Source organism: Rattus norvegicus, chromosome 1 (assembly GCF_021556685.1).
Source record: "Rattus norvegicus strain SHRSP/BbbUtx chromosome 1, alternate assembly SHRSP_T2T, whole genome shotgun sequence".
Taxonomy (NCBI): Eukaryota; Metazoa; Chordata; class Mammalia; order Rodentia; family Muridae; genus Rattus; species Rattus norvegicus.
The window spans coordinates 217,154,807-217,182,424 of NC_141534.1; the positions used below are offsets into that span (position 1 = coordinate 217,154,807).

General features: G+C 53.4%; 2 protein-coding genes across 7 annotated transcripts in view; one reads left to right on the top strand and one right to left on the bottom strand.

The window, feature by feature from the left end:
* Positions 1-27,618, top strand: part of Macrod1 (mono-ADP ribosylhydrolase 1) — a 140,743-nt gene that overhangs the window by 33,011 nt on the left and 80,114 nt on the right. Inside the window, exon 4 of one of the 6 annotated variants that reach the window (XM_087618003.1) lies at positions 23,980-25,442. The exons of 4 other annotated variants lie outside the window; for them this stretch is intronic. In XM_087618003.1, the coding sequence (XP_087474129.1) occupies positions 23,980-24,014 (35 nt within the window). In that variant the 3' untranslated portion in view covers positions 24,015-25,442. Of the gene's footprint in view, positions 1-11,246; positions 11,476-23,979; positions 25,443-27,618 lie in introns of those variants that run through there. One more of the 6 variants, XM_087618084.1, reaches the window with a different exon arrangement.
* The window catches only part of Flrt1 (fibronectin leucine rich transmembrane protein 1), a 73,147-nt gene continuing 46,572 nt past the window's right edge, over positions 1,044-27,618 (bottom strand). The window contains 2 exon segments of the mRNA NM_001109160.2: positions 1,044-6,251; positions 13,430-14,332. Coding sequence (NP_001102630.1) covers positions 4,178-6,202 — 2,025 coding nt within the window. The 5' untranslated portion in view covers positions 6,203-6,251; positions 13,430-14,332 and the 3' untranslated portion in view covers positions 1,044-4,177.

A 27,618-nucleotide genomic window follows, 5' to 3' on the forward strand; every position in this document is an offset into this window, starting at 1 on the left:
GGACTCAGGCCACCATGCCCACTGGAGCCTGTCCCTGCTGCCTCTGCATAGCTCCCGGGCTGCTGCACCCAATTTCCCTTGTTGTATTTTTCATAAGCAAGAGGCTCCGAAGCCTGGCCTCCTCCCCGATGTGCTCAGTGGAAAGCAGATGTCTGAAGAGGGCTGGCTTCAGGACTCAACTGACTTAGGGAGCCGGGGTGGGTTGGGTGGGAAGGGTCCTAAGTGGCTCTGACTTTTGTTTCTTACTTGCCAGGGGCAGTGAGGGAGGAAGCTCAGGCTGGGAGGCCATTCCAGACACACTGCCCATCCCTTCTGTGGACTCAGTCCATAATGGCTCTTCCTACCCAGCATGGGTTCCCTCACTGCCCTGAGCCCATCAGAACTTTCCAGACTCAGCATGGAGAGGTTGCTCTCACAGGATCTTCATGAAGCAAGACTCTGCCCCAGACAACCTCCACCCTCACTGTAGAGATGGAAACTCACATTTGTATAACATGCTCCTTCTCCTCCTTGGGGCTGAGCTGGGCGGCTGATATACTGGAAACTCTGGGAAAGGGGTTCTGAGAAACCCCATGCCCACTGAGAAAGAAGAGTGGCACGGAGCAGGGGCAGGGATGGACTTCTAACCCCAGGAAGGGAAGGCTGGACTCCTAGCCACAATTGTCTTCCCAAGGCTGTCCTCCCTGCTAGCATTGCCCAGGGTAGGACGGTGCAGTGTCCCCCAACCTGTTCTCCAGGTCAGCATCCCCAACACAGGGCCAGGGCTGAGCTCCACGGAGGAGGAGGCAGGCCAGGAGGCAGCCTTTCAGGGAAGATGGAGGCTTCCTCAGGAAGAGGATGCAGATGAGGGAAGAAAGGGAGCTTTTGATTCACGTCATGTCTGCGGAATTGAGTATGACTAATTAATAGATTTTATTCTTAGTAATCTCTTAAGCATTCCATACGTTGGGCCGCACGCCTGAGCTGAGTCTACCAGAGGCTTCATTCGCAAAATGCAAATGCCCCGGCCCTGATGCCTCTCTCCTTCCTTGCCTTTTCTTCCCTTTTTTTTTTTAAAGAGGAAATTTAAAGTAAAATTGCCATGTAATAGAAAAAGAGATTCCAATCGCTGCGTCTAATTACCACGAAGGGTAAACCACTTAACCAAAGAAGTGTCACTGGCTTTCTTTTTTAGTTTAAACTTGCCTTAAATGCCACAAAATACACTCCCTGGAGCTGAGGCCACGGAGGTTGTTCTGGCTGGTTAGAAACCGTGAGGGTCAGGCTAGCCGGCCACGGACTCCCTATGGAAATGTCAGCTGCACACAGAGAGGATCCCATTGGCCTTCCAGTGTCAACCTGGCTTCCCTCACTTCTGAGGGTAGAGGAGGCTGGGTCCCCTGAACTCCTTCCACTGTATGTGAGGCCAAGAGCCAGGTTCTCCTGTCTCCTTTGGAGAACTGGGACAAAGGTCACACTTGGGGGCTTTCTGAAAGGACGCGCCCAAATGTGGTGCTGGGAACATAGCATGGTGTTGGGGTGTTTACCTTGCACAGTAGACCCTGGATTTAGTCTCCAGTATTCCTCCATCCCCAACACACACAGAATATAGGGTACTGGGAAAATGTTAAGATGAGAAGAGGTAAAAGGACACAGGAAGGACTCTTGGAGGGCCATGGCTGGGCAGTGTTCACTCTGATCAGCATTTAGTGCTCTTTAAGGGACAGTGCCAGCCTTGGGCTCTCCAACTGGGTATAATATGGAGCGAGCCCCTTAGAGCAGGAGGCAGATTTGGTCCTCAATCTTTGACATTCTGCCTGTGACTGCCCAGGCTCCTGGGGGTCAGGCTTACTGTGTGGTGGGGAAAGGAATTTACCATGGCCCTGGTGTTTCAAGCATTTGGCCCACAGGCTCCTGAATCTCCAGAAAGGGCCTCCCAGGCCCTAGGCCACCTGCTGTTCCTAAATGTCATCTTGACCACCAAACCCTTCCTGGGGTAGGAACTAGGGAAGGGGCCATGAGTAAGTCTATGGTACAGGGCAAGTTATAGGTCAAGGTAGGGGTGATAACACGCCCTCAACATACCTGTCCCTTACAGATGGTCTCCTCTGAGCCTGCCAGGACTAGGGTACCATTAGTGTCACTGGGGACCAGGGCGCATGTTTATACAGACCTGAATTTGAGGCTCAGGAACATTTCTCTCTTGACCTCATTATGTGGGGAAAATGACTTGGGATGAAGAGGAAGAAAGGTCTCCTTTGGAGTGATCCATGGCCCCTTGACCACTCCCTGGGGCTGGTGGGTTGGGGTCTCCGTTTGGTGTGATGATCCCTTGGGCTATGATCAGGAGCTCGTGCCTCTTTCCACTCTTCTGAGGCACCTGCCGGGTCTGTTTCTTTCTACCTCATCTCTTCACTGAAGGGCTAGTTGGCTCTTTAATGTCCAGCAGGTGGATGCCCCACCAGGTACACTTTGGGCAGCTGCCTGGCCTCTTCTTTCTGCCTTTTCTTTGGATGGAGTGGCAGAGGTCTTTTGAAAACATCAGTGTCAGGAGCTGGACCCCTTCTCATCCAGCTGCCCTCAGACCAGCATCTTCCCTTTGATGATTTTTTTTTCCCCCAGTGCAAGGCAAAGCGATGCAATGACAGATGGTGACCCGGGCTCCCCGAGTACAGGACGAAGCAGACATCAGAACCCCAGGCACCGCTCTTCCCTCCTTTCCGGATCTGCTGTCATTATTTTATCATCGTTTTAATCTCATGGCTCACCACACTGTGGTGTCAGTTGATAAATGATAACGACATTGATTCCACAGGGGGGAATAAAATCCTAGCTCTCTTGAGGGCCCTGGTCAGTACCCTTTGGGAGGCTGATTTTTTTTTTTTAACAAAGAAATCTGATTTTTTTCCTCTTGAGAACAGAGCCCCTGGTGTGAACATGGCTGAGATTCTGTGTGTGTGTGTGTGTGTGTGTGTGTGTGTGTGTGTGTGTGTGTGTGTGTGTGTGTGTACGCTGATGTTTCCCAGCGATTTTCTGAAATTTTTTTCTGGGCTTTGTTTGGGCAGCCATGGAAACCCAATAGGTCTAGCCAGCTGATGTGTGTGTGCACACATATATTTATAAAGAGTCCCTGTTTATAAATTACCTGTCCCAGGAGAAAGAGTAAACACTATTGTAAGCATGACATCTATTGGGGGAGGGACAGATGAGGGCACTGGTCATCAAGGGAAGCTTTTCTCGATATCAGAGAGGGGAATGGCCTGGCCTGGCTCTGTGCTAGCCGACATAGGATCTCCTACCACTGGACTGAGGCACCTCCCCTCCACCTACACACGGTCTACTTACTTATTCAATGATTTCTAGGAGAAAGCAAGATTTTTGCAATTCTATTGTCTGAGCAAATGTCACGGACTGAGCCAAGAAGTGCTGACAGACACGCAGCTCTATCTACCCATCCGTACTGAGACACAGGACTCGGCCGTAGGTGGGCAGACAGATGCACCTCCACGTGGCACGGAAACCACAGCTTTCCTCAGAGCTTCTAAGAAGCTCCGTGAGTGGGGCCGCAGTGCTCAGCATCGGAAGGAAAAGCTGGACTTTTTCTCTTTTAACTGACTATGGTATTGTTGAGAGACTATCCCGGAGAACGCCATATATCTGGAAAGGAACAGCATGGAAAAGACCAGGGAAGAGATTTCAGGACACTGTCTCCATAGCAAAAAGTCTTTTCCTCCCCTGGCTCTTTTGTGAGGAAGCTGAAAACCTTTCATTGAGTTGTCACCCGTGAGCAGCCAGAAGGACGGCTGCTTGGGGGAGGGGGGCGCTCCGTGGCTTCTGCTTCTCTCTGACAGCCCTGAATGGAGCTCGAGGTGTATACAAATGTTGTACAGGTAGTATAGTATCAATCTGGTTCAGGAAAAAAAAAATCCCAATCCAACCCAACCCTTCCTGCAAGATTATTTTTAGTCTTTAACTCTCATGATCTGGTATAAATTACATCTCCAACAATGCTGAATCCCCCTCCTGCCTTCTATGTATTTAATTTTTTTTTAAACCGCACTGTTGTGTTCTGCAAAATCACCAACCCTCCCCAAACTTTGCTTTCTACTTGGAAAGTCACGGTGGAGTTCCTCTTCCTGGCTCCTGGTGTAGCAGGGGGCTAGACAGAGCCACGTGATCACACCGGGGGCGGCTAGCTTCATGTGTAGGAGTAGTCCACATCAGGGATGCCACCTTCCCGGTAGCCTCGTGTGGTGCCATAGCCAATAGTGTGGGCTCCCTTGCAGAGGCTGCTGCCATTGGAGGGAAATATGGTGTGTACCACGTACTCCTCTTTGGAGCGGTACGGGTTGATGGGGAGCATCTGCAGTCCTGGGCCTCGGATTTCTAGGATGGAGTTATCCTTCTTGGTCCCCGATTCCATGTAGTCATCCTTTTTCCTGCTGCCCCTGTTGTAGACCCTCTCTCGGGTCAGCAGCTCACCGGCCCGGTGCACATACCAGCAAATGGCTCCCAGGACCAGGAAGAGAAATACAAGAGCCACGGCACCACCAATAATGCCAGCCAGGGGCAGCCCCGCCATAGGGCCAGCATTCTGTTCCTGATTGAGTGTGGTGGTAGGGCCATAGCTATCAGCTGTCTCTGCTTTGGCACACACAGGTGTCTCATCAGCCACATAGGTGTTGCCAGTCTCCATGGTGACCATACAGATGATGTAGGTGGACTTGGGCTCCAGGGCTGTCAGCAAGTATTCTGTCTTGTCCCCCTGCACCAGTGTCTCTGTGATAGAGCCCACAGCCGGGCTATGGCCCAGGCGCAGCCAACTGAGCCGAAAAGAAGAGGCAGGTAGCATAGCCTTCCACGTGATTCGGATAGAGTCTGCTGTCAGTGGCTTCACCTGGATGACCAATGTCTTGGCGCCATCTCCAGTGGCCATGGGGTAGTCAATGTTGGAGTCAGGGAGGCGCAGTCCTGGCCTCTTGGCCTTGAGGGTAAACAGAGAGCCCTGGGGTGTGGTGGCAGAAGCATGGTTGCTGGCTGTGGTCTTGGCAGCTGCATTAGCTGCACTGCCCTGTGACCCTGCCTCAAAGCACTCATCCATCTCACTGGTGATATCTTTGATGGCCATGCCCCGGACCTTCTCAGGGCCCTGGCACATGAGGCCCCGCACATTGACCACTGCGGCCCGTGCCTTCACCCAGTCCCGCAGCCACATGAGGTTACAGCCACAGAACCAGGGGTTGTTCCTGAGGAGCAGCTGTGCCAGGTTCCCCAGGTCATCAAACAGGCCTCGAGGCAGCGTGGTGAGGTTGTTGTTGGACAGGTCCAGCCTCTCCAGCTCCCGCATCTTGGCCAGTGTGTTGTAGGGAATGTGACTGATGGCATTGTCCTGCAGGTAGAGCTTCTGCAGGTGGGCACTGGGCAGGTTAAGGGGCGGGGCGGCCAGCGAGTTGCGTACTAGCGACAGCTCTGTGAGGTTCTGCAGGCGGCTGAAGGTGTCATCAGCGATGCGCTGGTTGGCCAGCAAGTTGCCATCCAGAACGAGGCGTCGCAGGCTGTTGAGCCCCTTGAATGCGTGCAGGGGGATGGTAGAAATGCGGTTGTCATCGAGCCTCAGTTCCTCCAGGGTGTGCGGCAGCCCCGATGGAATGCTGCTCAGGTGGTTGCGGCTCAGGAAAAGCAGCTTGAGCTGCTTGCTGTCAGCGAAAGCGTCCTCCTCGATGCTCACAGTGGACACGGAGTTGTCATCCAGGTGCAGCTTCTCCAGCAGCGGGATGCGAGCCAAGGAGTCCCTGGCAATGGTGCGCACATTGTTGTCCTGCAGATGCAGCTCTCGCAGGGAGCGGGGGAGATTGATAGGGAACTCATCCAGGTCATTCTCATATAGGTAGATGACCTGCACCTTGACCTTGGTCTTGAGGTCCTGAGGGATGCCTGCATTGTTGATCTGGTTGTTCTGTAAGTAGAGGGTGGTGGCGTCATCAGGGATGTCTGAGGGGATGGATGTGAGCCCCCGGTCATTGCAGTAGATGAAGCCATTGTCACAGCGGCACACTGATGGGCAGGTGGTGCTGTCGATGACCTCCGTGAGGAAGGCAATAAGCCCATAGCAGAGAAACAGCCAGTCCCGCAGGTCCATGGTGGCTGTGGTCATCACGACAGTGGCTGTGACAGTGGCAGCAGGTGTGGTGGTAGCGGTGGCAGCAGGGTGTGCCACCACCATGGTGGATGGCTGGTGGAGGCCTGACCCACCTAACCTGGAGCCTCAATACCTGCAAAGAGCACAAGATAAGTGTGCAGAGTGTGAGACAGTGTCGGGGCCTGGGGAGGGAATCATTAAGGTTAGGTCTTGCAGGGCTGAGGCCAGGCTGCAAGGGAGGCCTGTTCTGGAGACAGGTAAGCGGCCTGGCCAGGGTGACGCTAATGACTGTTGTTCACTGTGAGCCTCATCAGGAAGGTCTGGTTCTTGAGGGGAGCATTTACCGTGAGCTCACAGCCTGGCGATGAACCACCTGTAAGGGTCACCCGGACAGCGATTTAGGGTGAATTTCACAGATGAGCCATCATTTTCCACAGGCCCAACTCTGGCATGGAATTAGGGTCTGAAAGGAAAGCTTGCTTCTGGGAGGCTGTGAGCTCAGGAGGCGTGTCGCCAGAACCTTCAGGAAAGACACAGCCAGCGCTGTCACTGGTGGGCAGTGGAGAGCACTGAGCTCATTGTCTGGTGGTGAAACACCACGTCCTGTTTGTCACCCATGTGTTTCATACACAGCAGAATGAGGTGTCAACAGATCTGACTCCTGGCTCTGGGTTCTGGGTTTTCTTGTCTCTTTCCATACCTTGTCTTTCTCCAGTGGAAACAGCTTTCAGCTATTTATTTCAGGGCACACACACACACACACACACACACACACACACACGCATGCACACATGCACACACACGCATGCACACGCGCACACACATGCACGCACACGCACGCACGCACACACACGCGCACACATGCACACACGCACACACACACATGTTCTCCACTTACACATCAGTTTTCTTGATTTAAAGACATGAGACAAATAAAAGGTGGGAGGTGTTGTCGGCACGCTGAGGAAATTTTTCTGCAAGGTATAATTTCAGTTTTCACAAATAGAAAGATTGCAGCATAGAGGTTTTCGTTATTTTACTGTTCACAGTGGTAAAAAAATCAATTAAAGAGAAATTATCTTTCAATCTCGGTTTAAAAAAAAAAAGGTGCCTTCATACAGCTCACAAAGGTCTGCAGTAAAACTCAGGGTCAAGGAGGCTTTCGGGACACGGTGTAATAGCTTCTCAGACCCAATCCAAGGGCCTGACATGTGAGGACAGCTCTGAAGTGTGGCGTACGACCAGCTCCTGCTGAGTGGCTAATGGGGACCCACGCTCTAGGAACCAGGTGTCCTCAACTGCACCAAACGCTCCACCCCGCGCCTGGTCTTCTCTGTCTTTGGCAGTTGTTCCCACATGGCCACAGCCTGCTCACCCTACCCCACACAGCTCCCTGCACACCTAGCCCTTCGCCCCACTTTCTACCTTGCCCTGGGGTTCATTGTGGGGTCTTGTTTCACTGGTCACCCTCACCAGTCTGGGCGTCACTGCAGGCTCAGGCTAGGGCTTGCTTGTCTCCATCAGCCTCCTGTTGCTCTGTGTGAGGTACTGGCATCCCAAGCTGCCCTAGGCCTGACCTAATCCTCCTGCCCCTCATCACCTTGGAATTCAAAGCTGAAAACAGCATTACGTGCCCAGCGCTGGACTGACCCCTGGAGCCAGACCCTGCAGTCTGCGCTCACAGGCAGCCTGTGCAGCCTACTGTCAGCGTGTTCCTTCTGTGTCAGGCAGTCACATATATTATCTCACAACTTGAGGCCTGCAGTTCAGAAGGACAAGGGGCCTCAGCATCCTAAGGTCCCAGACACCCAGACCTCCAGCTGCACTCCAGTCTCCTCTTAATGGAGCCTGAAGGACCCATCACAAGTCACTTTGTGAGCAGAGACCAGGAGTGGGCAGAGGGCTTAGGCTTTTCCTTTTCCTTTTTTTTCTTTTTCTTTCTTTCTTTCTTTTTTTTTTTTTTTTCGGAGCTGGGGACCGAACCCAGGGCCTTGCGGTTGCTAGGCAAGCGCTCTACCACTGAGCTAAATCCCCAACCCCGGCTTAGGCTTTTCCTAAGCGGTTTCATTCTGTCTCGGAGTCTGGCTGGAGGACACACCTGCTCCTGGCCAGCTAATGGGTACTATCTGAGGGGCATAGGCAGCCTCTGCCCTTAGCTGTTCTGGGCCAGTGCCCTGAGCAGGACCAGACTTGTTAAGGCCAAAACCAAGGCTGCCACAACAGTCCCTGGTGTGGGCATCTGTTCTCCTCCTGTTTAGCTCATGGCCACAGTCCCCAGCCTCCCGAGGCTCTGCATCATAATAGAGTCTAAATTGCACCTCTCAGAGATGTTTGATGGATAATGGAGCAGCAGTGAGAGGCAGGGACCCAAGGCCTTTCCACTCCTCTATCTGATGCCCATCCATCTTGCCCAAGCGTCCCTGGCCACCCTGCTTCCCCAAGGCCAACTCCGGTCTCAGCCTGTGGCAGTTTCAGGCACAGGACAGACCAGGCTGGGGAGGGAGACTATAGCCTCTCTGGAATAGCCCTTAAACTGCCTGGATGCTTGGTGGCCTTTTCATCCCCTTGTTGTGTTTCATAGTTTATGTGGCCGTCAAATTAAACCTGGTAAATTGCCCGTCTTTTACGGGATCACTGGTCATCATTGTGTGATCACGCACACAAGTGTGGTTTGAGTTACGATGTGCCAGGTCTGTGACTGACAGCATGGTCCTCGTACTGCACTGGAGGGGTGCAGAGAGATGGCTCAGGCTGGTGGTCTCCGTTAGCTGAGGGGCTTAGGGGCGGGGGCTGGGGCAGTTACTGGCTCCTGACAATGGCCAGGACAAACTGCAGTAGGCTCGAGTCCTGCCCACACCACTTCAGGCAGTGTCCTCTCTGGGCTTCAGTTTCCCCATCTATGTATGTGGATGACAGTTGCCTGTATGTGAGGACTTAGGTGACATGAAGAGATCATGTGTGCAGAGTATCCCATGTGCAGAATGCCCTTTCTAAGTCTAGCCTATGTCCCATGGCTAACCACTTCTTCCTATACATGGGCATAGCCTCTGTGTTAACTGTCATTCTCTATCTGTCCTTCATGCTCTGTGCCAAGTGTGTCTCCTGTACCTGCACCCTGTTCTAGCCACTGAGAAATCAAAGCCTTAGAGAAGGAGAAATGGTGGGGCTGCAACTCAGCTTTCAGAATCTCAGGGCCCTTTATCACCCTAACATGCTGCACATAGTGTCATGCTTCCCCAGGGCCTTTGCACGTGCTATTCTTGCCATGGTGACCAGTATGGGCTTGCCTTCAGCCTCACAGGCCAGTATGCACTCCGCCTCCGGGCCTCAGCTCTCCTGCCTCCTCCTGGAAGCTTTCTCTGACCCTGGTCCTGCAGAGTCGAGCTCTGCTCTCACTCTACCTGACAAGGGGGGCTGAGCAGCATCTGGAAACGACCACCAGCTAGGGAGACTCAACTCCTAGCTGCACCCCTGTGGCCTTCCAGTGCCCTGACTGGATGTATCCCTCCAGTTTTGCAAGGGATAACTGGCTGAGACCACATGCTGGGGCAGCTCAAGGCCTGCCATGGACATACTATGGGGAGGTGACAGGTACTTCATGGCCGTTAGGGGACTGAGCTGGTTGGCCACATTCCCATAGGAAGCCAGGCTGGGAGGAGATGGAGGACTAGACAGACCACCCCTGCTTCCTAGCTGGCCCCTCTGCCCCTCTTTTTGTTTGTCAATGAAGACAGTTTTGATGCTAGGTATCAGACATGGTCTCAGCTCCCATTAGAAGCAGATATCCAGATGACCCTGGGCCTAAGGAGGAAGACCATGCAGACAGGGCCAGAGGCTCACAGGCTGCAACCCTGTGGCCTTCCCAGCCCTAACCCATGCCCTGGGCCTATTTTCTCTGGGGAGAAGGCCTAGCTGAATGGGAGGAGCCATCCCATTCTGCCCTGTGTCCTCACAAGCCAACCTGCACTCTGCCTACACCGGCTTCTCATCTTGAAAGCCAGGTGTCTGTCCTGTACTGTCCCCAGCCAGCCTTCTCTCAGTCTTGATCTATGTAGAAGGGTAGCTTCAGAACTAGGGCTTCATCTGTGAAAGAGACCAAGCATGGTTTACTCCTTGGGTTCTTTTTTTTTTTTTTTTTTTTTTTTTTGGTTCTTTTTTTCGGAGCTGGGGACCGAACCCAGGGCCTTGCGCTTCCTAGGTAAGCGCTCTACCACTGAGCTAAATCCCCAGCCCCATACTCCTTGGGTTCTTGTGAGGATGAAATAGGCGGCTTTTAGCTTGGCTGAGCACTCCCTGGCCACAGGGCGGGAGAGGTTACTTCATTAGCCATGTTACTTCACTGGCCCAGATATGTAAGTTATAGACAAGGCCCAGGAACGTGAAGCTTGTCCCAGCAGATGCCATGCGGGCACCTCCTGCACACCCTGACTCTCTAGCACCTTCTTGTCTTGGCTGCTCTGGGGTACCAGCCAGACTCACCCATCACCCCGAACAGCTCAGCCCCCAGGCCTTGTCCAGCAGTAGCTCTCAGCATTTCTACCGCCAGGGAGAGTCGGGGGCGGGGATTCTTTTCAAATCTAAAGTTAATTATTTTTCTAATTTCATGCCGCATGCATTATGTATCAGCTGTTATCGCTGGCAGTAATTGCAGACAGGTATGCAAATCCACCAGAGATGAACTGCGAGTTCACCTATGCGTGTGGGCCACTGGGTGGGGCTGGGCAGGAGGATGTCCTCCTTGGCTTCAGAGAAAGTGAATCGCTTTAAAAAACAAGACTTTCAAATTGTGTCTTAGGAGGTTAATTATATTGATAGCAGTGTTCGATATTAAACTATGCAGGGCCAGGAGTGGGGAGAGGATGAAAGAAGACACATGTAACTTTGTTTCTGTCTGTCTCACCATCACTTAATGAAATGCTCCTCCACCTTAGACTGCCGCCTGGGTCCCTTTGGAGTAAAGCTGGCTCCCATGGGACATAATTCCTCTGGGGAAGGGAAGAAAAAACAGAAGCAGATGTAACACCAGTGAGAGGGAGAATGAAGAGGGGACAGTGCTAGGAGGGCAAGTGAGTCCTCTAGACAGGGCTGGGTCTGGGTCTTTGCTGCTCAGCTCCTTGATTACCTGCAGGAGCCTAGAAAAGAGGAAGGAGCAAGTGTGGAGGAAGGGCTGACCAGAGAGAATCCCAGGCAGGCATGGAGACCAACCAAGCAGCCCTGCTCTCAGTGAGGATGTTATCTGTGATCTCCAGTTTCCTGGACTCCCATTAAGTGTCTGGCCCTCTCCACTGGACCTAAACACCTGCTCTTAAGGTGTGGTCCATCCTGTGCCCAGCAATAAACCTGGTTCAGAGAGGCTACATTAAAGATGCTTTGTGTCTGTGTGTGGGGACAGAGGTTGCTATGGGTGTATTTCTCTATTGCTCTGCACCTATTGGCCGACTGGCTGGCCAGGGACCTCCAGCGATCCAACTGTCTCTACCCTGCTCCAAGTGCCAGGGTTACAGACATGCACCACCATGCCTGGCTTCTGTGCGGGCGGGCACTGGGGACCAGACAGATCCTTATGGGTATGCAGCAGGTGGCACTTTACTGATGGAATCATTTCCCCAGCCCACACACTCTTTTGAGTCGACGAGGCAGGCTCTACAATCTAAAGCCTGGCACTAGACAGCTACAGACTTTGCCATCAGCACCACCCCAGAGGCCATGATGACTCGGGCGTTCCCACTACAGCTGTCCTGAGAGGCAAAAAGTTCTGTCTGAACTATGAAGAGCTGCCCATTCACCCGGCCCTCACGCTCACTGTCCAGCGCTCAAACTCAGCTGCTCTGGAGAAGCAGGCCTGAGAAGGCCTGGCTATGCCCCAGCTTGGTGGCCAGCTGCAGGTATATCACCAGAAGTGCCTATGTCATGAATGCATGCAAGAGTGGAAAACCTATAGACCCTGGGGGCAGGAGGAAGAGGAGGATTCTGAGCCCATCCATCTGCCCTTTATAGCCATGGAGGACCCTTCCCCACAGGGTTGTAAGAACAGACGATGGGACACGCCCTAGCTCACCAATATCTCTTGCCAGCCATCAGTAAATTGTGGCTTCTTTAAGGGTTGGGGGGTGGTGCAGGGGTGTCTCTTAGGAGTAGCTGGCCTTGTATACAGAGAGGCACATTCAAGGAGGGGACCTGCCCTAGTTTACACCACTCAACCAGAACTCCCAAGCCTATCCCCAGGTACCTCTGCCCCCAAAGCCCAGTGAGGCTGCACAGAGCCTGCTGAGCAGATTTTCCATCAGTTCTTTGAGCAACAGGATTGCTGGGAGGTGGTTCCTGTTTCCCTCTGGTTGGGTCTGGCCCCAGGAATCATCCCCTAGCTCCTCCTAGGGGCTGGAGGAAGTTGAAGAAGCAGAGAGGAGGCCCACAGGCAGGCGGGGCCCAGCTGTGAGCTTACGGCCCTGCTGCTAGGTTGTCGCGCCTTTATAATAAATAACAGCAAATAGCCCATCCGCAGGGCATCCTTCACGCCAGTGGCTAATAACACGGCTATTAATGCCCCCGCAGACGGCGTGCGCAGCGCACGGCTCTGACGGATGTCCCAGGCCCTGGCGCAGTCATAAATCAGCCCCTCTCCTGGGGCAAAGCGTGGGGAAGTGTCATTTTCATCTTGGTAATGAATTGGGGCTTCCCTGCCCTGCCCAGGGCGCTGAGGGGTTCTGAAGTTGCCAGGATTACTGTTTGCAGAGGTACTGCCCCTCCCTTCTTCACCCTTGGGAGTCTAGGCCTGGCCAGCCACTTGCTGTGTAGCCTCAGGAACTCACCCCACCACTCTGGACCTGCCTGTCTCCTCTAGCCAACAAAAGGGCGGTACTGGAGGCCAGTACAGATGTCGCCAGGTGGGACCCCTGACCCCGCCCACCCTGGATCTCTCTGGCCACAGCAGGGCAGGGTAGGTCCAAACAGAAGGGATCTTGCTAGTTTGAGGGTAACAGGTATCAAGGCTGGGGTTCTTGGTCCCCTAAGTTCTTGCCTAACACATCACAAGGCCTCGCTGTTGTCCTCTATGTCCAGAGCAGGTGGCCAGCAGCCTGGTAGGGAAAGCCCAGGAGGAGATAACTCTCCCTGCTGTGGCTCATTCCCGAGTGGTCCCCCTCATGCCTGAGAGAGTCCTACCCCAGCAAGCAGAAGGCTCCTGTTGGGGGGCCTTCAAAGGGCAAGACTCAGTTGTCCCCTCATGTGCCGTGCCCCCTCCAGGTGGAAGAAGGAGACCTGTCACCTTTCTGGGCCACCCGTGGCCCTTTTTCCCTTGCCCCAGACTCTTACCTCCTCTGCTGCTGCTCCCTGGAGCCACTGGGTCCCACTGTCCCACTGGTCACTGCTTCAAAGTTCCAGGCAGGCCACACTCACATCCTTGGCCCCATGTCACTGTCAGGCTCCAAACCACAGACTGCAACCCTGGGGCAGAAGGAGCACAGAGGCACAGAGAGGATGGAAGTCTTGTAGCCTTCCTTGTGGCCAGGCCTCAGATATGGCTGCAGGTCCCAAGCTGCATCTTTCCACCCTAGGCCACAGGTACTGATGGCTCGGCTTTCTGGAGTGAGGGTTGTGTGTCCGGGGTGCAGAGAGCACCCCCGGGGACTCCTGAGCAGGGCATGCCCTACAGTCCAGCACCAGTCCCCGGGGGGTGTGGCCTCTCACTGGCCACCAAGTCCACCACAGCTCTTTGTAACTTGGTCTTTTGTCCACAGGCTGCACCTCTCCTGAAATGCCCCTGCCGGGACTGCTGCCCTCTTTTCTTTACCAAGGTTTTTTTGTTTTTGTTTTTGTTTTTTTTTTTTTAAATCCCTTTAAGTCACTTGGCAGAATGGCTCAGTGCAGAGAGCGCTCTTGCGTGACAGAGCTGAGAGGGAGCCACTCTCCAAAGAATCAGTCTTCCTGCCACTCAGGCTGCATCTGTGTGTGTGTGGGTCTGTTACCCCTCTGAGGAGTTCAGATGTTCGCCTCAGGCTGCAGCCACCTCGCCTTGCCTCGCACTGCTGAGCTGTCAGGCCTCTGTGCTCCGCTTTGGGAAGCCACTTTGGGGGCAGGGGCTGGTCTGCTTGGCTGCTCCTGTTTGTAGAGAAGCTTCTGGAGTGGGTGAGGCAGAAGGGTAGGTTATTCCTGCTTCAGCCCTGGGGCTCAGCTGTCCAGAGTGGGGCCTTTCTCACCTCCTCCCTGGTTCTTCACCTGCCAAAGACAACACAAGTGATCAACCCCAAGGAAATCAAGAGCCACAGAGACAAGAACCACAGGCATCTATGGCCACAGCCCCATTGCTCTCATCCCTTCCCAGTCTGGGATTTGAGGGTTATTTTGTTTGTTTGTTTGTTTGTTTGTTTGTTTGTTTGTTTGAAACAGGATCTCATTATGTAGCCCTGGCTAGCCCAGAATATAGATCAGGCTAGCTACAAATTCACACATCCTCAGGTCTGGTTTTGGTTTGCAGTGCTGCAGATCAAAGCCAGGGCTCAGCTCACTAGGGAAGCGCTTTGCTGCAGAGCATATTCCTAGATCTGCATCCTTAAACAGGTACCACTTCCCTCCAAGCCAGGCAAGGGTCCGAGATTACTGTCTCCACCACTCATCCCTTTCTCAATCCAGGGAGTGTGTAGAGCCCTTCTGTGTAACTACTTGAAAGGACTGGGCAGGCAAGAATGAAGTTTAGGGGCTTGGCTAGATGGCTTAGTGGGTAAAGACACCTAGCACTGAGCCTGAAGACCTGAGTTCAATCCCCAGCAACCCACATGGTAGAAGGAGAGAACTGACTCTCACAGGATGTCCTTTGACCGCACACACAAAGTAAACAAGTAAATGTTGTAACAACAACAAACAACATTTGGGGAGTATCTGCCCGTGCAGAGCCACCCACCCAGCCTAGAAGCAGCCTCTGTCTCCCCAGCACATGCTCCCCTGACCAAATATCATTCGAAGGCTCCAACTGGGCCATTCAGGACTTGGCTTCCAGAAGAAGCTCCGCTTTTCTGGCTCCCTGAGGGCCGGTGAGGTAGGGTCTCCACTGTCCCTGACCTCTGTCCTTCAGCTGCCTGTCTCCTGTGGGTCAGACTTTCCACACCCTGCTGCCCTTTCTTTTGTAGAGACCTGAGGTGCTGCAGGCTGCCCCTAGAAATCCAAAACAGGACAAAGCTATCCCCTCCTGATTAGTAGCCAGCCAAGAAGGCCCAACTCTGATATCTGCACTCCTCTGCAGGTGCCCTGTTTGGACAGGGGCTTTGATGACAGATCTGAGGGCATAGGCTCAGCTGCCACCAGGGCACTTTCCTTTGTAGGACCAAAGGTGGCTGGTTCAAGGCCCGCTTAGTGCCTGCAGCGGGCACATCTATGGTGTGCCGAGCAGAGGTGGCTGTCCATGGCTGCAACCCGCAGGGAAGAACAGGGCATAAACATGGTCAGCGTAAAAGAAACGATGGGGTTGGGGGCACTCTCAGGAGCCTTTCCCAGGAAGCCAGATAGCAACACAGAATAACGAGGACCAGTCAGGGCTGCAGGTGCCAGGAGGCAGTGGGCACGGCCCCAGGCAGGCACGGCGTGAGGTTGAGCAAGAGAGAAGCCTGTTCCTGCAGAGGGGGCAGTGGTAGCTGCAGCCTAAGCCATTATTGCTATTACCACCCGCGTGATTTCATCCAATTATAAGCCATAATTTCTCTCTGAAAGCGAGGGATGGAAAGAGTCCAGTGAGGTCATCTGCCTTCCTGGACAGGACAAGGAAACTGTTTTATACTGCTAGAGGTGGGAGGTGGCAGCTAGACCACTGCACGCACACAGGATGGGGGCTGTGTCCTAGGAGCCTGCTATCCCAGCTTCCTCTCCTTAACAGACACAAACCAGAGTTCTTCTCTTGAAATCACAGGTTCAGAAGGAAGGCAGATTCATCCCACTAGATGTGTGCTTGACTCAGGCTCCTCCAGCCCTCAGGAGCTAATTGGTGTTAGGGTCCTTAAGGTCCCTGGGCCTGGTCAGCCTGGCTCACCATTGCAACCTCCGCCTTCCATATGGCCTTGCAATGCCCCCCTCCGCCAGTGAGACTACTTCATACAGCCCTGCATGCACTGACATCCACACAAGCATATGAACACACACATCACATGCAAAGACCCAACACAAACAGAAGGTGTACACAGACACCTGTATGCATCCCTGTACACATTTAAATCCATGCACATGTGCAAAAATGAACATGTGCACACATGTGGATGATTGCGTAGTTAAGATTTTCACACATTTGCACCCAGGAAAGCATGTAACACACTCCCCCGGGCATGCATGCACACTCATGAACACACATGACAGGACTGTGCATGTACCCACATTTGGAACAGTGCACACATGTGGCATGGGGGCCTATCCTTGCTCTGTCACCCTCCTATGAGAATTCTCATATGCCATCCCTCCCTCCCCGCATTAGGAACCCTCTCCCTGAATATATGGTCTCACAGTTATGTAACAAGGTAAAATGGGAGAACGTGAAGGCCTAGGGTCTAGCTCCGTGCCATGAACACAATAGGTATTTAATAAATGCACCCTGGGGATGGAAAGATGGCTCAGTGGTTAAGAGCACTGACTGTTCTTCCAGAGGTCCTGAGTTCAATTCCCAGCAACCACATGGTGGCTCACAACCATCTGTAATGGGATCCAATGTCCCCTTCTGGTGTGAAGACAGCTTCAGTGTACTTATATTAAATAAATAAATAAATAAATAAATAAATAAATAAATAAATAAATCTTTAATAAATGCACCCAGCATACTTCTCATGTTGCCTTCTCACTGGAGAAGAGTCTGAGTCAGGCTCTCCTGGGCCTGCTCGCTCCCTGACCCACTCTGCTGCCTCCCCTGAGTCCTCAGAGCCTCATAGGAACCTTTAGTGTGTAGACAGAAAGTTTAGCTAGGGTCTTGTTTCTGAAAGGGCCTCTCACGTATCAGAGATATGCTGGTTTTCCAAGCCAGCTTGGCAGTGCTGTGAGCCCAAGGCATTGTTAGGGCTCCTCTCACCTGTGAGTGCTTAGTTATGGCCACCTGCAGCCACTGCACCAAATGCATGTGGCCTGGAAGAAATGTGGAAATGTGCCTACAGGCAAGCACCTGACCCAGAACCCTGCTAGATTGAAAGGAACCAGGCCCCTGAGTGACTCAGTGCTATCACAGTTGTTAGCCAAGAAATCTGCTGGGCCCTAAGAGATCAGGAATGAATGGATTCTCCCCAGCCCCACAGGCTGCTGAGCCCCTCTCTCCTGGACTTTCCCTGTGCCCATATTCTGCTCTAGTCTCTGTACCAGCAAACCTCTTTTTTTTTTTAAGTCTATTGAGTAAAATCTTCCATCTGTCAGCTCTTGTCACACATGGTTCCTTTTGTTACCAACAACCCTGGTAGCAGTATTGGCAAGCGCTGGGTCCCTAGCTCCACTGTGTCCTTGGCATTTTGATCTGATGGGGCCATTCATACTATCATCCAGCAGGGAGCATGAGCTCTATCCTTTCCTTGTGTCTGTGTGGCCACCTCCCCTAAGCCTGGACTAGGCTGGTGGGTCAGGGAGGGACAGCCATTCACAAGCTGAGAAGGTGGTGGTGGGCTTTACAAAATTACTCAATCTGCAGGAGAGTCAGGGCTCCAAATTCTAGGCATCCCTCTTCCTATATCACACCAAGACCCAGTGAAGCAGGACTGTGTCACTAGACAAACAGGACTTTCAGGCCCCAGGTTTCTACCAAGGCTTTCTCGTGACATCCATCTCTCCATTTCCCCCTCCATCCCTCATCTCCTTCCCATCCACCCACCCATCCATCCAACCTTCCAATCATCTAACCTCCTCCATGTCGTCTACCTGCCTACCCACACTTATCAATCCACCCAAGATCCATCCATCCAGTCACCCACTTTCCTCCTACCCATCTCTCTGACCATCTATCCCGATAATGCATTCAACCATCCACACACCTCACCTAACAAACTCAGTCCCGTCATGCTATAGGCACTGTACAATACACTGGGGATCCGAGGACCCCAGTGCTCCAGGAGGTCTCAGCCTTGCGGGGAAGCCAGTGGCTAGCAGAAACTAGAGTGTGATACATAACAGCAGGCACAGCTCAGGAGAAAACGATGGATGTCGTGTGGCAGCTTCCTGAAGAAGATAGCACTGTCCTATGATTGTGGCACTCTATAGTCTCTCCTGACAGACACATGAGAGCTTGGTGGCAGCAGCATAGCCCACGTCTGTCCCTCAGGGCTTATTGCAGAATTCAATGGGTCTTTAGTTTTTCTGTTCATGCTGCCTTCCAGATCTATGCTTGCCGATATTAATTCCTGTATTAGCAATTAGCCTACCTGTTTTGCTTCAACCTCTGGCTCTTAGGGACAGGGTTTCATGTGCATGGTATTAATCAGATGCCTGGTGTGTTCTGTGCAAACCCAGGTGGGCTCTGCGGCTAGCCCATTTAGCCAATCACATTTGAAATGAAAGAGTGTTGCTGCCTTCTTGGGCAGAGCTGCCCTGTAGCTCAGAAGGCAGAGTTCCCATCACAGCCAGCAGGCTGGAGATGGAGTGAGCTGGGAAAGGGGGATTTGCTTTCGTTCGGACTACAGGCTGCAGGCAACATCTGTATCATATTTTTCTAGATGAAGGGGCTGTGATCAAACAGACTTTGTTCTGAGGCTGCTTACTGCCCCTAAGGATGGCCAGACACAGGGCCTGCTCCTTCTTCACCACAAAGGGTGGTCACTCCTCTTAGGCTGGTAGAGTCACCACAGTGACAGAACAGAGTGACAAGGACCAGAGGCTGCAGGCCAAGAAAGGGGCCGAACTGCTCTTAAAACAAGGCTAGCTCAGTTGAGAGCTGAGTAGGAAGAGTAATTGAGGCAGAGGGACAGCATGTGCAAAGGCTCAGAGAGGGAGGAACTGCACCCTCCGAGGGCTGACACCAAAGCTGGGTCAGTGGATGGCAGTGAAGCCAGTGTGGGGAAGGGGAACCTGGCTTGAGAGGAGCCTTGATCTATGCTGAGGGACCTGGTCTTCATACCAAGAGTGACAGGGAGCCTGCTGGGAGTGTCCAGGCAGGGACGAGGAGGACCCCACTTGCAATTTAGGCAAATCAGTTTTTCTTGTGTGAACAACTGGGGATACTAGGAGAAAGGGCTGGGCTAGGCACAGTAGGCAACAGGGTCCTGGGAAAGGAGCTGGCTCGGGAAGCCTCCGGGTTCTGCTCTTTGAAGCCATGCCTGCTATTCCGTGGGAATCAACCATTTTCCTTGCTGGAGAGCAGCTGAGTGCTCCTGGTAGCACCGTAGCGGGCCAGTCTCCAAATGGTTCCCCAGCCTCAGCCCTCGACAGTGGGTAGCACAACATGGGCTCCAGATGCTGTGGTTTGGCAGCTGGAGCCCAGCTCCTTTTCCTGCTCTGGAAGTAGGGCTCCTCCCTCTGCCTCTTCTTATGCTGCAGGCAAGGCCTGGCCCGGCATGGCACCCGAGGAGCAGTGGGCTGAGAGGGGTAGAGGTGAGAGTCTGCTTAGCAGTGTGAACCTTCCAGCCTGCACTCTGCTAGGACGATTACCTGACAAAAGGCAGGGTTTAAGGGACTGGTACGTGGTGCCAGCCAGGTCGAGGGTGCCAGCCCGGGAGTTTCCAGTCTGGACCATTGCCAGTCCCCACCTGTAAACACAGACACATCCGGAGCAGGGAGGCTAGCAGCAGTGGAATCTCATAGGTGCATGTTTTTCGCTGTATGCACACACAAGTGCATGTGTGTAGGCCAGATGGCAACCTCAGGTGTCATTCTTTGGATGCTGTGTGGGACAGACCTACTCTGGAGGTAAGCCCAGGACCTCTGCTGCAGAAGCCTCTCCCTTCACTCATAGGCAGCTGTGGTGACAGGTGCCCCGTGACTTTATTCCCACTCCCTGGTGCTGGGTGGCCATACAGAGCATGCATGGACAGACGCCACCTGAAGGGGTTGTTCTCTCTTGGATGATCCTGCTTCTGTAGGTGCCCAGGGTTAGGAAGAAAGGGGCCCCCAGATTCCTAGGATATGGCTCCCCAATGTAACCTCTCAGTGGGAGCGACTAGAGCTGCTACCTGGAAGGACAAGAACAGGGAGGAGCCAAAGAGGCCCTGGTTGCACAGAGTGGGCCTCTGACATTGAAAACCCGGAACAAGGGTAACGGAACTCTGGGGCTGCAGAGCCGTGAATGGGCACCAAGCAGGGCAGGCCAAGGGTGGCCGGGCTCCTGGACGGACAGATGGCTGTCCTAAGTCTCTGCAAGGAGAGTTCACCAAGGTGGCTGGGTCCATTAACTTGGGAGTTGGTCATGGAGGCCGTGGCCAGACATGCTTTGTGGCTCTGGGCCCCAGGGAAGGCCCGTGGGAAGCTGCTGGTCCTCTGTCCACCAGTGCCCAGTTAGGAGGTTTCTCTGACCCCCACACCCAGGAGGGCCTTGACAGGCCTGGGGAGCCATGATGATGAGTCTGGTGCCAGTAGCTAAGGTCAGAACCTCTTCCAGGAAATTGGCCCACTTTTGCCAGCAACATTAGTGGCTTCTTGACCCTGTCTACCCCAGCACAGTGCCCTCAACTGGACCCTTAGACTCTCTGGTCCCGCCTGTTCCCACCTTCATCTCTGAGCACTCGCACATGTCCCAGTGATGGACCACACACTGTAGGGGTGTGTGTGTGTGTGTGTGTGTGTGTGTGTGTGTGTGTTCGGTGGCTTTTGTTTTCTGGTGTAGGGTCTCACTGTGAAGCCTGAGCCCTGCCCCAATCTTCCTGCCTCCCTGATACCGAGGTTACAGGTGTGTACCACCATGCCTGGCTCACACACTGTCACCCTTCTCACTTATTTGTATGTGGGTAGATAGGCATATGCTGGTGTGTGAGAGTGAACGTGTGTGCATGTAGACGTACATGTGTGCATACATATGTGGTGGATGTAACCCAACCTGAGGTGTCACCCCTCAGAAGCTGCCCATCTTAGTTCTGGGTTTGAGACAAGGATCTCATCAGGATCCACACCCTCACCCATGAGGCAAGGCTAGCCAGTCAGCAAACCCCACAAATCCTCCTGTCTTCATCTCCTCAGTATTGGGATCACAAGGGGCACACTTCTGCACATGGCTTTATTTGTGCACGCTGGGGCTCAAACCTAGGGCCTCGTGTGTGTGTGTGTGTGTGTGTGTGTGTGTGTGTGTGTGTGTGTAGAGCATTTCCCAGCTCTCAGTAGATTCTGAAGCAGTGCTTTACTGGCCCTGTGTCTCAGTGGCTCGTGGGTACATGGTGGGTAATCCCTCATGGATGCCTTCCAGGGGAAAAGGCAATGGTGTGACAGGGATCCCAGGAGTCTGTTAGTACCTCCTCCAGCTGTTCCCAGCACGCAGAGGGAGAGGTAGGAGGATCAGAAGTTCAAGGCCCAGTCATCTTGGGCTACATGAGATCCTGTCTCAAAAAAAAAAAAAAAAGTTTAAGAAAGAAAGAATAAACAAAAGTTAGAAAGAAAAAAACCTTAAATCCTGCCTGCTGTGCCTACCAGGGACAAGTACCCTCTGCCCCCTCCATTTCCCCCCACACCAGAGGCACCTGAGCCAGGGATCTTTGTATGCTGGAGCCTCCTACCCTTCCTTCCTGTAAGCTGGCTCTGGGCTGGGAAGGCGGCTGGGAGCTCAGGCTGGGCCGCCAGACTGTTAATATTTACAGCCAGGCTCAGGAAGCCATTAGCTTCCTTTTCTTGTTGTTAATTGAAAGAGGAGAAAGTGGTTGTAACACTTCAAAAGGACTTAAAGCGCAGCCTGAGAGACCTGCTGAACTGGGAAGAAGGAGAAGGAGAGAGTGTTTCATAAATGCGGGCAGCGCCAGCCTCCCCTGAGGGTAGATGCGTCTTCCTCTTTGCAGCAAGGCAGTGCCTTCCCTCCAGGCTTCCTTACCGCCCCGCATTATGCGTTCCCTTTTCATTTGGGAGACTGCCTTAAGGAGAGAGGGAAGGAGGGAAAGGATCCCCGCATACTCTTGTTAATAACAAGCCTCTGTACAGCTATAGCTTAATGAGGCCCCTGGCACCACAGATCCAGGAGCAGCGGGGCCTGGCAGCTGCAAGCCACCTCCCTCCCAACCTGCAGCCCAGACTCAGGAGCATGGTAGAAGCCATGACTGGGCCCCCACCACCACCACCTGTGACCTTGGATATGCTTAGACCCACTGTGGACCCCGGCTGGCCAAGAAGGCTGTGGTTTGGTGGCAAATGGAGGATGCTGAGACATCTGGTAGACAATCCAGCAGGGAGATGCCTCTGGCCTCTGTGCTTGGCTCTCTCCAGTTGCTTGCTTTCCCCTGCACAAATGATCTTGCTGCTGACCCTGAATGCTGGGCTGTGGGAGGCTATGTAGATCTAAGCACTGTGAACAGCGAGGCTCTGCCCCAACCAGGCTGGAAGGGAGACTCTAAAGGGTTCCAGGTCACAATGTACACCATGGTAAAGGGCCTGCCTCGCATGTCAAGCCCTGGATTCCATCCCTACCACAAAAAAATGGGAGAGCCCGGGGAACTAGCTCAGTTTGTAAAAACGTGTTGTGGGTCAAGCATGAGGACCTGAGTTTGGTGACAGAAGCCACATCAAAAAGCCAGGTGTAGTGTGGCTGCTCCTGACCTCAGTGCCGGGGAAGTGGCCAGCCAACCTGAGGTTGTTCGAAGGTCCCCACTTGAACATAAGTGGGCACACACCAAGAACTCCAAAACCCTGACATTCAGGTCCAGCTGGTACCTGTCCCTCTTCCTGGCAGCCTTCTCTAGTCCTTCCTTGTTTCTGGTCTCCTTGACTTTGTCCACTCAGGCTCCCTTGCAACCTGATTCCTCTGTGCCTGGGCTCTGTCAGCCTCTGGGGTTGACTGTACCAGACCTGGGGTGAGAGGCCTGTTCCTTGCCCCAGTTCCTAGCTGCTGAGCGGGCTGCATCGAAGGAGGGAGGCACACTGAAGAAGGTGTACCACTCTGGTCACTCTGAGCTCCACCCGATGTGTAGCCACTATGCAGAGCAGGCATCCCAAGGAGATGAGGGATGAGTAGGCTGGGCAGTCCAAGGAAGAGGGCAAACCCTGCCTTGTATCTTCGGCCTGAGAGAAGACCAACATGTCTAGAAGCCCAAAGAACTCCAAAGGCAGAGGGAAAGAATAGCCTTTCTAGTGGCCAGTTATGAAAGGTCTGTCCTCAACCAGCAGAGGCTGCAGAATCATGGTGGGGGGAGGGGGCTGGAGTGAGGAGGGGGATATTAGCAATTAAGAGCTGCAGCAAAGACAGCAACTGAAGTTGTCTTGTTGGTGGCTGCTATCAGACCCTGCCTCTGTAACACCTGTTAGCCCCCGGGGTTCTAATAACCTTCAAAACAAATGCTCCGGGGGAGGGGGAATAAGGCCTGCTTCCAGCAAGGTTGCACCCCACATCCTCCGCATCCTTAGCTCACACCCAGCACAAAGCTGCCTGCTTACTCACAAGGGAGGGCTCTCTGAAAGGAAACATGGGGTCTGGACTGGGGCACAGGAAGCCACTCATTCTGGCCAGACACAGGCGCTGTCTTCAGCTGTCCCCTTTCTCTTCCTCCCTGTCCTGGATTCCAAGCCAGGCAGGCCCTCCAGCCACCCGGGCCTCCACACCCCCCTAGCATCTAGGAAGCCTAGAGCCTGTGCCTTTTGTGGCAGGGTTAGCACCTCTGCCCACTTGGCCCCTCCCCCCAGCGCCTGCCAGGCCCTGCTCCTTTGCTTAGCTTGACGGTCTGTTTGCATCTCCCCACCCCCAACCCCCTACCCTGACTGGAATACTGATTTTACCCAGTGCTATTTTTTTTTTCCAGAGCCAGGCAGAAGGAAAAAGCCAGTTCGTGGGTAGAAGCAAGTTAGAGGCCTCCATGAAACTCCTTCCACAACCAAGATCCCACTGGGCCACCCCAGAATGCCACCCATGCCCTAATGTAGGCCAAGGATGGCACCAGTCAAGAGTGCAGCCTTTTTAACACTCCGGGCATGTTGTTGGCCCCGGCTTGGGATAGCTGTTTTGGGGGGGGGGTCTCCTCAATTTTTAAATCAGCTTCTGATTAGCAGAAATTGGTGCCCCTGGGCCTCCACATAGAGCTAGTGTTCGGTGGTACAGTGACCCCCACAACCCCTAAAGCAACCAGAGTCTTGGGGATTCTGTTTTTCTTTCTGACATCCCTGAGAGAGACCTGGAGCCTCGCAAACAATTGGCAGAATGAAGGGTCAGCCCCAGATCACTGCATGACTTGAGCAATCCCTTGATCCCCTGGGCCTTCTGAACAAGTCAGAACAGCCTCACTTGCTGGGCTCCTTGAGATAAGCATATTCATATCCATGAATGCCAGTTTTCCTCATCAGCGATGAACAAGGCATTCCAGAGTCATGGAGGGTTTACAGAGCAGGCCCAGGCTCCACATTTCGAGCCACCAGTGCCACCCTAGGAGCAAGTGCTAGGGAGGCCAAGCAGTCTGACCCCCATCTCAGCCCCGAGAGGCTTTGCCCCAGCTTTCACATGTCACCCACTCCAAGCCCCAGTGCAGCATCCTAGCATCCCCAAAGTGGAGAATGAAATTATAGTGGCAAGAGACCTGGCAATACACAGACCACGACAAAATCAGCATCTTGGCAGAATCTCACAAGGTACAGTGTCTGCTGTCACACAGTGGGCTATCCCTACTCCCACTCAGTTCCATTCCTAGCCCCTCATGGTCCTGAGAGCAAGCTACAGCCTAGAACCAGCTGACTAGACTGCCCCGCCCTGAGGTGCTGAGTCCCAGGCCTGGAGCAATGTCCTTCTGCTTTGCTTCCTCTTCCAGGCTTTCCCAAGAACTCAGTTGCTAAACTTTGTCTCAGGCTCTGCTTCTGCCAACCCTACCCAAGATGAACCCAAACCATTTGCTGGGGACTCAGTGGTGCATCCCCACCCCTATTTCAGTCTGGTGATGGTGCCTCTACCACTGAATAGGGATTACTTCCTGGCCAGGCATGAGGCCTGGGCTGCCCAAGTGCTTGGGCTACTGGCAGCCCCGCCTCTAGCAATGCTCCCTGCTGTGTATCACCTTTCCCCTCCTGCCAGGCTTCCCTGCCCAGTCCCTGGTGCCTTAGCCACCTGTGAGCCACCTGTGAGCCACCTGCAAGCAGGCACAGGTGTCCAGGTTGGGTGATGAGCGGCAGGCAAGGTGGTTATTTTGCCGCCTTCCCTCCCTCAGGGGCCTCGTCATAAATTACCATCGATCCGCCGTGGGCTGGGCTGGGAAATAAAGCACTGGGCTCAATAATTGTACCCTGCTGCCCGAATTTACTTATTTGTGGCTTTCCTACCCACTAGGAAACGTAAGATAAACAACCGCTGACGATTAGGCTCCCAGACAGGAAAAAAACACACTCACTTCCAGGGACCATGGGGGCTCAGCACTCACTTCAAGGGACCACAGGGGCTCAGGTTCCACGTGGCAGAAATGCTAGCTTGGATTTAGTTTGCATTTTCTCGGCTCCTATCCGGGCCTCCAGAGCTAACTGGGACATGAAACCCCCCGGGGTGGGCGGGCGTGAGAAGTCAGGCAGGGAAGGAGCCTCAGCCCCCAGTAGGGCTCGGGTGGCAGGACTGCTGGGCCCCAGGCGTGCTGTTGTCTCTCCTTTTCCTTGCCCAGGAAGACAGTAAACTTTACCACACCCCTGGGGGACTGGTGGGCAGGGGTTAGAGTGTTTGCCTAACACGGCTCTGGAACTACACAAAGCCCGTGTGGTGGCAAGTCTGTGACCTCAGCATCTGGGACCTGGAGACAGGAGGAGCAGGAATTTAATCTAGAATCATCCACAGCAAGTTTAAGACCAGCCTAGGCTACTCGAGACCTTGTTTCAAAAAACAAAAAGAGATGTCAGGCAGTGGTGGCTCAACACCTTTGATCCCAGCACTTGGGAGGAAGAGGCAGGCAGATCTCGGAGTTCAAGGCCAGGTTCCAGTGTTAGGACAACCAGGACAGTATAGAGAAGCTCTGTCTCAAAAACAAACAAACAAACAAACAAAAAACCCCAAAATAAACAAAAAACAAAACAAAACACCTAAAGCCAGTCAGTGCCTGGTTTAAGTTTTCTGTTTCATAGAGGAGCAGAACCAGGCTCAGAAAGGTTTTAAGTATGTGTCCCGCCCCAGGTCACACAGCGCAGGGTTGATCCTTATCATTTGTCCCTCAGTAAGGGGGTACAGAGACCTGGGCTCATCCCCTGTCTCAGCAGCATCCTCATGACCACTTCAGGCTCCATGCCCCCACTACCTTGTGCCAGTGGCCAGGCACTCAGGGTGCCTGGGCTCACAACCCCCGGAGTGGGCAGCTGGACTAGGGGTTGGTATGAGTGAGAGATGTCGAGATGTCCTGGGAGCCCTAGCAGTCAGGGGAGAGGCTTGCCCTGCCTAGGGCCACATCCGTCTTGAAGCCCTATTTTAGAGCTTGGTGACTTCTCCGTTACAGATAGGGAAAGCAGCAGCTGGGGTGCCCTGTAGGCTGGAGCCAGGGGGTTTCTATGGGGCAATGCTGGAGAAGTGTTTACATCCTGGGGCTACGTGAAGCCTGCAATAGCAGGTATCATTCCTCAAGACACATCCACTTTTTCTTTTTGAGGTGGGCTCCCTCACTGGAATTCTCAGTGCTTTTGCTAGACTCCTGGCCGACCTCAGCCATCCACCTGTCTCTGCCTCTCCAGCCCCACGGTACTGTGTTCATTAGTTTCTGTTGTGGTTGTTCTTATGTGGGTTCTGGGGATGAAATTCAGTTCCGTGAGTCTCCAGTCCCTTTGTCCCCACAGCTCAGGCACAAATCAGTGCCTTGTCACACAGCCTTGCTGGGAAAACTCACATGAGGCAGGTGGAACAGAGTACCCACGGCCAGGACTGACCTGTTGTGGAGGTTTGTGATGGCCATGTTGGAAGCCCAGCAAGGGCAGGTGAGGTTCAGGTTACCGACTCCCAGAAAACCTGAAGCTCCAAGGACAGCGGTGCCCAAGGTCCCTCTGTCCTGAGGCTGTCCCTTTCCCCACCCTGCACCCCAACCCCACTTAGCAGCTGAGCCTTGTCAAGTGACGCACGCACATCTCTCCATCTCCTGGTTACTGTTCCCCCAGGTACCCACCTGGTTTCTCTCTGGGGAAGGTGGTGGTGACTTTTTATCCACTCACCTGAGCCACTTGGTCCCCAGGCAGCTCAACTTAATTTGTGCCAAGCACTTTCTGAGTAACAGAGTCCCCAGGGCCATGGAGTGAGGGAAGGACAGAGCAAGTGGTGGGAGACAGGATGAGGACATGTGCTGTGCTCTGGCTCTGGATCTCTCAAGCCTCTCACTCCTGAGGGACTGTCACATTGTACCCAGCCACCAGCATCGCTCTTGACCCAATCCAACCCAGTCTAGTCTCACTACCTCTGCCATCTCCAGAAACAGGGGTCTAAAGACTACCAGGATATAGAG